The 12,125-nt window shown below is 47.0% G+C and overlaps 1 protein-coding gene across 1 annotated transcript in view; it reads left to right on the top strand.

Annotated features, from left to right (window-relative positions):
* Positions 1-12,125, top strand: part of LOC148505570 (trafficking protein particle complex subunit 9) — a 361,954-nt gene that overhangs the window by 120,155 nt on the left and 229,674 nt on the right. Inside the window, exon 12 of the mRNA XM_088448050.1 lies at positions 10,434-10,519. Within this exon, the coding sequence (XP_088304176.1) occupies positions 10,434-10,519 (86 nt within the window). The remainder of the gene's footprint in view (positions 1-10,433; positions 10,520-12,125) is intronic.

Genomic DNA, 12,125 nt, shown 5'->3' with positions numbered 1-12,125 from the left:
AGGAAGCGACCGGTCGAAATGCCGAACCCCGGCTTCCCGACACTGAAATCCCGGTATGGGACTAATGATAGTCGTCTAAATACCGATGCTTATCATTAGCCCCACACTGAAATCCCACCGCCCGGCATACCAATCGTCGGTAAACTGGGCATCGGGAACGGATAGCATTTAGGTTTAGGGTCTCCCGGGGGGACTTGGGGTTAGGCACCCCCCCCTGGAGGGGTTAGGCTTAGGGGAAGAGGAGATTAGGGTCAGGCATCCCTGCGGGGGGAGGTTAGGCATAGGCCCCCCCCCGGGAGGGTTAGGTTTAGCCACCTCTGCGGGGAGGTTAGGGTTAGGCACTAGGGGAGGGGGGGTTAGGGTTAGACACCCCTAAGGGAGGGTTGGGGGGGGGGAAGAGTGGATGGTTAGGGTAGTTACTTACCTTAGTCGGAATCTTGATCTGCCGACTTTCTGGCGTCGGGATTTGATCAGTCGACCTGAGGTCCGGCGGTCATACATACCGATTCCATCTCTGCTACCTTCTCTTACAATAAGTCCTCGTCTTTCTGAAGTATTTTCCCATTTCATTATGCCACTCCCCACCCTATCCCTAAATAATATGCTGGGCTCTTTGTCTTCCAAGTCTTTAATCCCCAAGTGTGGTCCTGTATGACTCTGTGCTCTGGTTCCATCTTCACATGCTATGCACTGTCCTGTGTACTGCAATTATTATTAATACCTGGATGTGATACGTAGTCATACGTGCTTGGCTAGAATAGTATTCACCATGTCTCATGCCATAGAGGACCAAGGCTGGGATTAACTCTGCAAGAAATGGGTTTGAAGTCCTTTTTTTGTTTTTTTGGTTTGAACTTGCTCCAAAAATATCCACTAACCCCGAGTCTCTGCTTCTCCACTTTCTGACATTTTCATTCATTTGATGGATGTCGCCCTGTGTAGTATAAATTGAAAGAGGCTGTAATTAGCACAATATCAGGACATTATAAAAATAAAATATATGTACTGCTTGAGTGATAGATGAAGCATCTGGAGGTCAATGAGCAGGGAGAAGGTTATGAGCATAAAGGATCGTCCTCTTCATTTTTTTCAGACACAACCATTTTATTTTTTAAGCAAAATCTGTGCAGGAAGTTTTACAGATATAGTAGGAGAGCTCACAGTATATTAAGGCTCCTGGGGGACCGGTGTGGCGGTCTTGTCCGAAATGATTAAGAGTCCCTATAAAGATTTGTTGTGTCTATCGATGGCTGTGAGTCGCTCGAGTGACAAGTGATCATCTCTGGTCTTTATTGCCATCTATATTCTGCTCTCTGCTTTTATGGAGACCTTAGCTGGGGGGGACGTTTTAAAGTATCCTGTTACCTGTACCACTCTATGGAATGCCTAACCACGCACAATAAGACTTACCTCTAGTCTCTAATCCATCAAGCGTTCCCTGAAAACTCACCTCTTCAGGCAAGCTTATCAGATTCCAGAACCACCCACATAACCTTCATAGCTTCCATATCTAATTACATCCCCTCTCACAGTCCACACATAACCTCACATATTGTCTTTCTTTCACATCCTCCTGACATTTGGCCGACATTCCGGTGTGACTGGATCATGCAGCCCACCAAGAAACTCTGCATTCTGGCTGGATTGCAATATATAGCACCTATCCTTGTGTATCAGTGCCTATTTCCCTATAGGTTGTAAGCTTGCGAGCAGGGCCTTCCTACCTATATATCTGTCTGTTATTACCAAGTTTTGTTCTATTAATGTTTCCAATTGTAAAGCGCAACGGAATAATGCAAACTGTTAATAAATATATAAATCATCATCATTATTTGTAAGGGGCCACAAAACTGCAGAGCTCCTCAGTTACACTTCCTGTCCCATTGCTGGATGTGCGGCATTTTCCTTTCTGCCGGAGCTGCTTGTGGGAGCTTCAACAAAATGTACCATCAGGGTTAAACTGAGCTTAAATTTATTCCAGGCGATATTTTCTATACACCTCCCCTGGGTGCTGGCAAATTCATTTCACCTTTTGTTTTATAATTTAGAAACATCAATAATTCAGATCACTATAAGCTATATAATTATTTATTTATTTTTTCCAATATTGAATATTTATTAATTTTTTAAAACCATAAAGTCAAAGTGATACAGATGAAAAATGGGGGAAGGGGGGTGCAAATACTGGGTAAGACCCACAGGTCAGGGTACATCACAGATACAATACAACGCAATGACAATTGCACAAACCTAACCCGACAAGGGAATACCGATCCCCTTGACAAAAAGACCTCTTCATATAATAAAAAAATATATATAGAAGAGAGATACCAATCCGAGAGTAGGCATCACAAGTCAGAACATTGGAGTATGCAAACCAAAAGTCAAGGACGGTGACCGGGCAATTGAGATTGTTTTTGAGGACTTCCCACTTCATTGGCTAAGCTCTTTTCAATCCAATACTCATTCCACCCAAACCAGCGTATCAAAGTGTTAGAAGCAGATTAAGAGTAAGCACACCCCGCTGTCTCAAACTCCTAGTGAGCTTGTACTCAAGATTCAATAGTGTCCACACTCGGTATAATCGTGGAGCACCATTGGTGGACTATCAACATATAAGAATATGCCCCATTATGTATCTATAATTATTAGTAACGTGCTCATGATACATGTGGAATAACGCCAGCAGAGGGTTCGTGGAGATGGTAACCTTTTAAACTCTAGCAATAAGTGCAAACACATTAGACCACATCTAGGCCAAAGCCGGACATGCCCAAAACGCCAACAATGGACTGGAGCCCCTGTGGTAGACTAAATAACCAGCGCTGTAATTGAAGATACTTATAAAAATCCCTGACGGGAACTAAATCCTTATCTTGAATCTGAAATCTAAATCCTTATCTTGAAAGGGAATTGACACATCTGCCAAAGTTACCACGCCCAAGCAGGTAACACCCTTTTTTCTGCCCAATTATCACATCTGAGATTTGGAATGTTATGTGCCACCCCCGCCAGTGAAAGATTAGTAGTAGGAAGTCTAAACTCATCTAATTTAGAGACTACCTTATGCCACACAGCACAAGTGGCCTTCACGGCAGTCCATCGTGAGAGGAGTTGGCGACCAGGATTGCGGCAGCCACAGGAGATCCATTAAAGGGAGTGGAGAGGACAAACCCCTTTCCAAAAGCACCCATGGTTTGCGAGGCATCTAGAAAGGTGAGCGGGTTCGGTTTTACTCGGATTTACTCTGTTCTTATCGCCACTTTAACGCAAATTCGGATTTATTATATTGGCTATCCAAAACATATGATAGGCGATGGCCAATAAAATGCCCTTTAAAGATCCGAGCAAAACCGAACCCGCTCACCCCTAGAACAAACCAGTGCCGAATTTGACATAGCAGCGATGCCATTTGATAAAATTGTAACTCTGGATACGCCAGCCCACCCTAAGGACATAGGGCCTGATTCAGACCCACTCCCGAGCGCATAGCGCTCGCAAGCGAGTCGATGGCCGGGCAGTGCGCACGCGCGGCATTGCGGCTGTCGATTGTGATTGACTGCTCGCCTCGTTTTGTAGACGTGCAGGGGGGGTGGCTGGACAAACGGAGGCGTTCCTAAAGGAATGCCTGCCGTTTTTGTGGGCGGCCCTGCTGACATCACCAGTGATGTCAGTAGTGAACTTCCTGCTCTGTTAGAGCAGGAAGTTCACTGGGGCTTGCGGTGGACGAGACCCTACCACAAGGGAACAAGAGAATAGGCAAGTATGTTCTAACCAGTAAATCAACTTTAGTAGAAGGAACTTTCTTAATGCCACTATACGTCCTAATGGGTTGGAATAAAGGGCCCGATTCAGACAGCAAGGCAGGCGATCGCACGGCAGAGTATAAGCACGCCCACTATGTCATGGTGTGCGATCGCTCTGTGTATGCGGCGCATGCACAGTCGGGGACCAGCGAACCGCTTACGAGTTCTGTGCGCTCGCGAGCGGGTCTGAATCAGGCCGCCAGTCTGTTGGCAATCAATTTAAAGTCCGTGTTCAATGATGCTATCAGACAGTAATTAGCAACCAAAGAAGGGTTCTTCCCAGGTTTGGGGATCGCCACAATCTGTGCTTCTAACATCTCATGAGGGAAGAAAAGCTTTTTTGGTGGCCTCTTTATACAGCTGGATTAAAAGTGGGGTCAACATACCATTTCAGAAAGTCTGTAGTAGTACTAGTAGGAAGAAGCTTCATGAAAAGGTCTGTGACCAATTCCTTCAGGTCCGCATAGGCTACAGATTCAGGAATGCCCCGTATTTTGATATTATTGCGACGGGATCTATCTTCTAAATCTCCGACTTAGGACGTAACTTCAGCCTGTAGTTGCTCATGAAGGATGATTTAAGTCATTATGAGATGTACTCAAAGTGGTCTGTACAGTCACCGAGAGCATCAACTTTTTGTTGACAAGACTGAGGTGCAGCTTTAAATTCCGAGCCGATATCTGTATTGAAAGATGCCAAAAAGTTGCTTCATTGTTCCCACCGCAAGAGGCGAGTCATCTCCCAATAAATCCCCCTGTGAAGCAGCAGGCCGAGCAGTAATAGGTAGCATGTCAGAAGCTGGGGATTTGCCACCCATACCACCTGAGGGAGGTCCCCTAGCACCTTGAGCTGGTGAGGGTTGTTTGAAAAAACTTACAAGGGGCACTTGCACAGTCCGTTTCTGCCGCTTGGGCACCATATGGGCAGGGAAGAAAAGGATAAGCGAATGTCACAAAAATTCCAGAAGGCGGACGGGATAATCATGGCTACACGGAGAGATGGGCGTCAGAACATATAGTAGTGGTGGAGCAGTTAAATAGCTGCTCGGTCACATTGCATTGGAGAGGTGCAGTAATTGTAGATCAGAAAAAAGTATGCCGCAAACAAACATGTAGCAGGGGAGACTCTGTCATAAACAGGACAAGCACTCTTACCCAGACGGATAAAAAGCACAAGATATATGATCCTGCGACTTTACACAAAAGCAAGGGCAGCTGCAGATGTAGATGCTGAATAGCCAGGCACAGTCCTATGGTATCTTCCAAAATGGCGTCTCCCCCTGCAAGACAGGACAAGCAGCTCACAAAGCAGCAGGCACAGTGGTTCTCCAAAGCAGGCCGGAAATCAGGGTGGCAGGGAGGCTAAATGTCAGTCAGGGACCTGGTATGCAACAGGAGGACTGACTGACGCAACCGCACCGCAGTCGCAGTACCCAGCTGCCGGAAATTCCCTGATGTTAGGCCCTAACCATCGGCCGCATCAGACGCGGCATCGGAGACTATAGGCAGGAGACCAGCAGACACCAGGCGGGCAGCAAGGAGGGGGAGTGGGCTCTGTTTGTTGCCCGATTTAAAGCCCAAAATGCAGGAGCCGCAGATGGACACATCTTCCCTGTTCTGCCACAAGGCCACGCCCCCTATATAATAATTGCACCTCTGTACATGCCTAGCACCTGTGTTCCTCTTGCGTTTCTTTACACTCCTAGGACCTGTGGGCCTGATTCAGAGCCGCTCGCTAGATGTGATCATCGCACAATGGCCCTCATTCAGAGCCACTCGCTATTTGCGGTCGTTCGTTCTAAAACAAGGGGTGGCTATTCAAATGAACCGTTCGCTGTTTGCAGTCTGTTCACGCCTCTATGTCTGAACGAGCGAACAAAACTTGCGTTAGTTTTTTGGAAAACTACACCCCCTGGCCGCTTGCCTCCTACGTCATGTCCGCTATTTATTAGATTAATCGAGTACATCGACAAGGGTATGAACTGCTCGCTATTCTTGGGGTTGGTGTTTGCTACCACAATTTTGCGAACAGTTCTGGCTATAAAATAACCCAGTGACGTGGTCAATGACGCTGCTGGTTTAAATATGCACACCCATAAAACGCCCGTTTTGACCTTTAAGCACGCCTGCGTTCTGATTTCCACTCCTCATTTTCAAGCACCTTCCCCTGTTACCACCCACATACGCCTCTTTCTGTCACTCAAAATAGCAGGCATTCGCTATTTTGCGAGCACATGAATTTCGGCCGCACTGACTGGTTAGCGCATGCGTATAATGATCCGTACGCATGCGCAGTTGGGCTAACATCGCTCGGAACGAACGAGCGGCCGCTTACGAGCGGCTCTGAATCAGGCCCAATGTGTTTGCAAATTGCGTAGGCAGTGCTATCACACAGCAATGCATTAGCACGCCCGGTATTTCTTAGAGAGCGATCACATAGTGTATGCAGACACCCACCAGCCTGTTTTAAGATGCCCACTTGTGCACGTCATGTCCAGGAAGTGTATGCAATCATCGGTACATCGGATGCTATCGCAGCGCTTGAGGTTGACCATACCCTGCCGCACGCACTGCGAGCACTTCAGTGTAAAAACATGCCATATGACGTGTACTATGATGCTGTCTTATAATTATGCACACCTCTAAAACGCCGCTGAGATGCTCAGGCACGCCTGCGTTTGCACCTCCACTCCCCCGTTTTTAATGGCCAGCCCCTGTTATCACCTACAAATGGCTTCTCCTGTCACTCACTCTGCTGGGCTGCCTATGCGCAGCGAGCGAATGCATTGTGAACTTTCGCTAAGGTATGCACATGCGCACTGTGATGCATACCATCGGCAGCAGCAAGAGTATGCATCTTAGCGAGCGGGTCTGAGTCAGGCCCTGTGTTCCCTCTGCACCCCTAATACTCCTAGCACCTCTGTACACTCCTACACCACTATATACTCCTAGCACCTATGTTCCCTCTGCACCCCTGTATACTCCTAGCACGTGTGGTCTGTCTGCACAATGAACACTCCTAGCACCTGTGTTCCTCCTGCACCTCTGGGAATACATACGAATGTTCAAATCCCAACAGCGGCAGGCCGACACGGCTGAAAATACAGATCGTCCCATGTAAGTATGAACTTACCTGACCCCCCTAACCCTCCTTAGGGGTGCCTACCCCTAACCTTCCCCCCAGTGCCTAACCCTAAGTCCCCCGGGGAGGTGCCTAACACTAACCCACCCTCCCCCTAACCTAACCCTAACTTCCCGGGGGGGGTGCCTAACCCTAAGTCCCCCCTAGGAGCCCTAAACCTAACCCCCCCTGTTCCTTCTGCACCGTGCTGGATCTGTGTTCCCTCTGCACCCCTAAATACTCCTAGCACCTGTGTTACTACTACACCACTATATACTCCTAGCACCTGTGTTACTACTACACCATTATATACTCCTAGCACCCATGTTCCCTCTGCTCCCCTGTATACTCCTAGCAAGTGTGTTCTCTCTGTAAATTCCTAGATCCTATGTTCATCCTGCACCTCTGTACACTCCTAGATCCTGTGTTCCTCCTGCATCTCTGTACACTCCTAGATCCTGTGTTCATCCTGCACCTCTGTACACTCCTAGCACCTGTGTTCCTTCTACACCTCTGTACACTCCTAGATCCTATGTTCCTCCTGCACCTTTGTACACGCCTAGCACCTGTGTTCCTCCTGCACCTCTGTACACTCCTAGATCCTATGTTCATCCTGCACCTCTGTACACTCCTAGATCCTATGTTCCTCCTGCACCTCTGTACTCTCCTAGCACCTGTGTTCCTCCTGCACCTCTGTACACTCCTAGATCCTATGTTCATCCTACACCTCTGTACACTCCTAGATCCTGTGTTCCTCCTGCACCTCTGTACACGCCTAGCACCTGTGTTCCCTCTGTACACTCCAAACACCTGTATTATTCCTGTACCACTATATACTCCTAGCACCTGTGTTACTACTACACCACTATATACTCCTAGCACCCATGTTCCCTCTGCTCCCCTGTATACTCCTAGCAAGTGTGTTCTCTCTGTACATTCCTAGATCCTATGTTCATCCTGCACCTCTGTACACTCCTAGATCCTGTTTTCCTCCTGCACCTCTGTACACTCCTAGATCCTATGTTCATCCTGCACCTCTGTACACTCCTAGATCCTGTGTTCATCCTGCACCTCTGTACACTCCTAGCACCTGTGTTCCTTCTACACCTCTGTACACTCCTAGATCCTATGTTCCTCCTGCACCTTTGTACACGCCTAGCACCTGTGTTCCTCCTGCACCTCTGTACACTCCTAGATCCTATGTTCATCCTGCACCTCTGTACACTCCTAGATCCTATGTTCCTCCTGCACCTCTGTACTCTCCTAGCACCTGTGTTCCTCCTGCACCTCTGTACACTCCTAGATCCTATGTTCATCCTACACCTCTGTACACTCCTAGATCCTGTGTTCCTCCTGCACCTCTGTACACGCCTAGCACCTGTGTTCCCTCTGTACACTCCAAACACCTGTATTATTCCTGTACCACTATATACTCCTAGCACCTGTGTTACTACTACACCACTATATACTCCTAGCACCCATGTTCCCTCTGCTCCCCTGTATACTCCTAGCAAGTGTGTTCTCTCTGTACATTCCTAGATCCTATGTTCATCCTGCACCTCTGTACACTCCTAGATCCTGTTTTCCTCCTGCACCTCTGTACACTCCTAGATCCTATGTTCATCCTGCACCTCTGTACACTCCTAGATCCTGTTTTCCTCCTGCACCTCTGTACACTCCTAGATCCTATGTTCATCCTGCACCTCTGTACACTCCTAGATCCTGTGTACCTCCTGCACCTCTGTCCACGCCTAGCACCTGTGTTCTTCCTGCACCTCTGTACACTCCTAGATCCTTTGTTCATCCTGCACTTCTGTACACTCCTAGATCCTGTGTTCCTCCTGCACCTCTGTACACTCCTAGATCCTGTGTTCCTCCTGCACCTCTGTACACGCCTAGCACCTGTGTTCCTCCTGCACCTCTGTACACTCCTAGATCCTATGTTCATCCTGCACCTCTGTACACTCCTAGATCCTGTGTTCCTCCTGCACCTCTGTACACTGCTAGCACCTGTGTTCTTCCTGCACCTCTGTACACTCCTAGATCCTGTGTTCCTCCTGCACCTCTGTACACTCCAAACACCAGTATTATTCCTGTACCTCTGTGTATTCCTAGCACCTGTGTTCCTCCTGCACCGCGCTGCGTGTGCACAAAGTGGAGCACCAAGGACTTAGTTAGACTTCTGCTCCATTGTACAAGGTTTTTGACTATTCTCTTTTTTCACCTTCTGTCGCAGTAACTGTTATAATAATGTCTCCCGCATACAGTTAAAGTGTAGGCATGCCCCTAACATGATCTGTACACGGTCATGAGAATGCAGCCTTGCAATCCTCTGCTAAACAGTCACCTCATCGAGGCATGAGGCACAATATAGAACTTGTTATTGAGGCAACATCGGCCGTACTCCTTTTTTACTATATAGATCTTGAGTTCTCTTCCTGCTGTTCTGTATCCATTGTTTGTTGCCACATCACCTTCCAACCATGGAGGAAATTATTTGCTAGCTGTACTTTCAAAGCCATTAAATATAAACTTCATTGCTCTCTTGTCGGCTCTCAGAATGGTAAAATATATGTTGCTGTAAAATAGACTTTTTTTTTTTGTTTGACAATAAAGTCCAACGTGCCCAGCCATCGGCCGTCGTGCAGCGGTCGTCCTGGAATTGATTTTACTTTGTTCCCCGCTGTGTGTCGTCACGGGGCTCTTTTCTGCAAATTAATTTGCACCTGAAAGAGAGAATTTGTCACCGGCCTTTTGTCCAACTTTTGTTTTATTCCTTCTATGAATAGCATGTGGAATTGAGCTCTAAGTGGACCTGGGAGAGCGGAGTGCGATGTGCGGTAACCCGGGAGCCAAATGCCTGCCTTGTTCTCTGGCAGCGCACTTTTATGTTTCTGCTCTCTCTGTTCTGCTAACGTTTCCCACAGATCAATAATTGAATTTGTTTCGCTGGCCTTTAATCATCAATCCGTCATGCCACCGTCGTCCCTATTCTGTAGTGATTAACTGTTCATGGCAGCGGCTGAAATTACTTGAACCGCGTTGATGTCACACAGAAAGGATTCCCTGCTCTGCGCACTGCGGTTACGCGGCCAGAGAGGATTCACTTTTTTTTTATTTTTTTTTTCCTTTTTGCAGAGTAGTTTTATCAGAGGCAGAGTCACCCACCCCAAAGCACATGTCTGCACCTGGGCCCAGCACTCGCTAGTTCCACCACCGATAAGAGGCCACATTATATCTACTGTGGATATGTTATGGTGCCATATAACTATTAGATAATTATGGGACGGGGTACCAAATGATCCCAGGTTTTGGGTGCTCCTTATAAGAAGTATTCTTATGTTTATTGTAAAGAATGCTGCAGGTCTTATTAAACAGATTTCACTATGCAAATGAAAGTTAAATGCTGGTGTATGGGAAAGAGGCATTGTAGCAGGTTCACATACAGTTCAGAGTTTAAAGGAATGGCGACCTTTGACCGTTATGACTCTGCTTTGTCTCCTGCAGATTTCCAGTGGGTACAAGGAGACGTGTGTGAGGTCCAGCTGATGGTCTACAACCCCATGCCCTTTGAGCTGAGAGTAGAGACCATGGTAAGTTGCCCCTTTTTCCTGCCCACGTACACAACCGCTTCAGTATTAGTGTGAACATGGCTGGAGTGGGCGAGTCTGGAACCACCCTATTATAGCATTTCAGCATGCAAAGAGCTACAGATGTGTCCACATGCACCTCTCCGAAAATCCCGCCAAAAAGCCCTGTTTGGCGCACCATGGAGCTCACCACTTATCCGCGCCGAGTTTTCCGCCAGAGCCTTGTTCTCAAAATACGCTTCTTATCGCTACATAAAATAGTAACCGCTACACCGTATGTATGAAAGGCGTCGATCTGTAAAACAAATGTTATTACATCCTATTAGTAAAGCCGAGTACAAAGACGCAGACGCCGTATCCGACTCTCCTATAAAACGCTTGCGACACGCCTGCCTTTTTTTTTAAAGTCACAGCCCAGCGTCACCAGTGCACTGTGAGCGGCGTTTCGCTGCGTCTGCGATGCATCTATAGACGCAAAATGTAAAGAGATACAGAACGCCACTCCTCTTGGAGAACCTTAGGCGCGCCAGGCGTCTTGTGCCATATGGAGTAAGTATAGACACTTCTGTATTTGGACTCTTTTATTTGTAGCAGGTTTATCGTATTTCCAGGTTATTTTGTAAGGGTTATGTATTTAAAGGGTTTGTCCAGCTCTGCATATAACTGTCTATAGGACATTTTGAAGTCATGTATTTTTCTGTAATATCCGGAGAGAGTTTGGGAAGCTGGTTAATAGATTAACGAGAGCCTATATGCCACGCCAGTTAATTTCAAACCCTGAGGCCTCCAGATAAAGACGGTTGTCAGCTTTTAGGATCTTAACGATAAGTGCAGGACAAGCTCTCACTAGAGACCTCCTGGCTGGTGTGCCTGTGTATGTTAGGGAGGGGAACAGGTGAGCAGATAACGTATCATTAAGGCTTTATTGTCCCTGTGTATTGTCTCCAGAGTCTCTCTGTGACCTCCTCTATTCCTAGAATTTATAACAAAGTTAAAATAATGCTCTGTAAAATGGATTAACTGCATCAAGGTTGTGTGAATGGCTGGCGGTCATCGGCCCTGTGCAGAGTTACAGCGCACGGACGTCACGACTGTTAACGGGCATTTAACAGATGTAATTCCTCGTTACAGCACATGTAAGCACTTTCCCTGACAGTCTGTGCAGCAAGGCTGGAAAACACGCAGAAGGGTCACAGTGACCACAGAGCTGCCGGTTGGCCGTTGTGACAATGTCACCAGAGTCCTTGTGTCTTTGTGTCAGTTGCGATATTAATTGCCTGGGGCGAGGTATGTTTCTACCCTCCGCTGATGTTTAACTGTTTGCTGTCAGTTGCGGCCATCAGTACAGTTAAGAAAACATAACCAAAAAAATAACATTAATATCCCATTTTATTTATCTTTTTGCTGATTTTGTTTGACACGGACTCTCCCTCTCTCGCTATATATATATATATATATATATATATATAGATCTCTCTCTCTCTCTGTGTATAGGTTTTAAGCACAATACCAATAATAATACTGTTTATTGATATGACACTTTAATCCAAAAGGACTCAAAGCCCTTCATGTTTGCAGGAGAGACGCCATGTTACACAGGAGGCAGCCA

This window comes from Taudactylus pleione, unplaced genomic scaffold (assembly GCF_031769625.1).
Source record: "Taudactylus pleione unplaced genomic scaffold, aTauple2 ptg000450l, whole genome shotgun sequence".
Lineage (NCBI taxonomy): Eukaryota > Metazoa > Chordata > Amphibia > Anura > Myobatrachidae > Taudactylus > Taudactylus pleione.
This window is presented reverse-complemented; position numbering and strand designations above follow the sequence as displayed.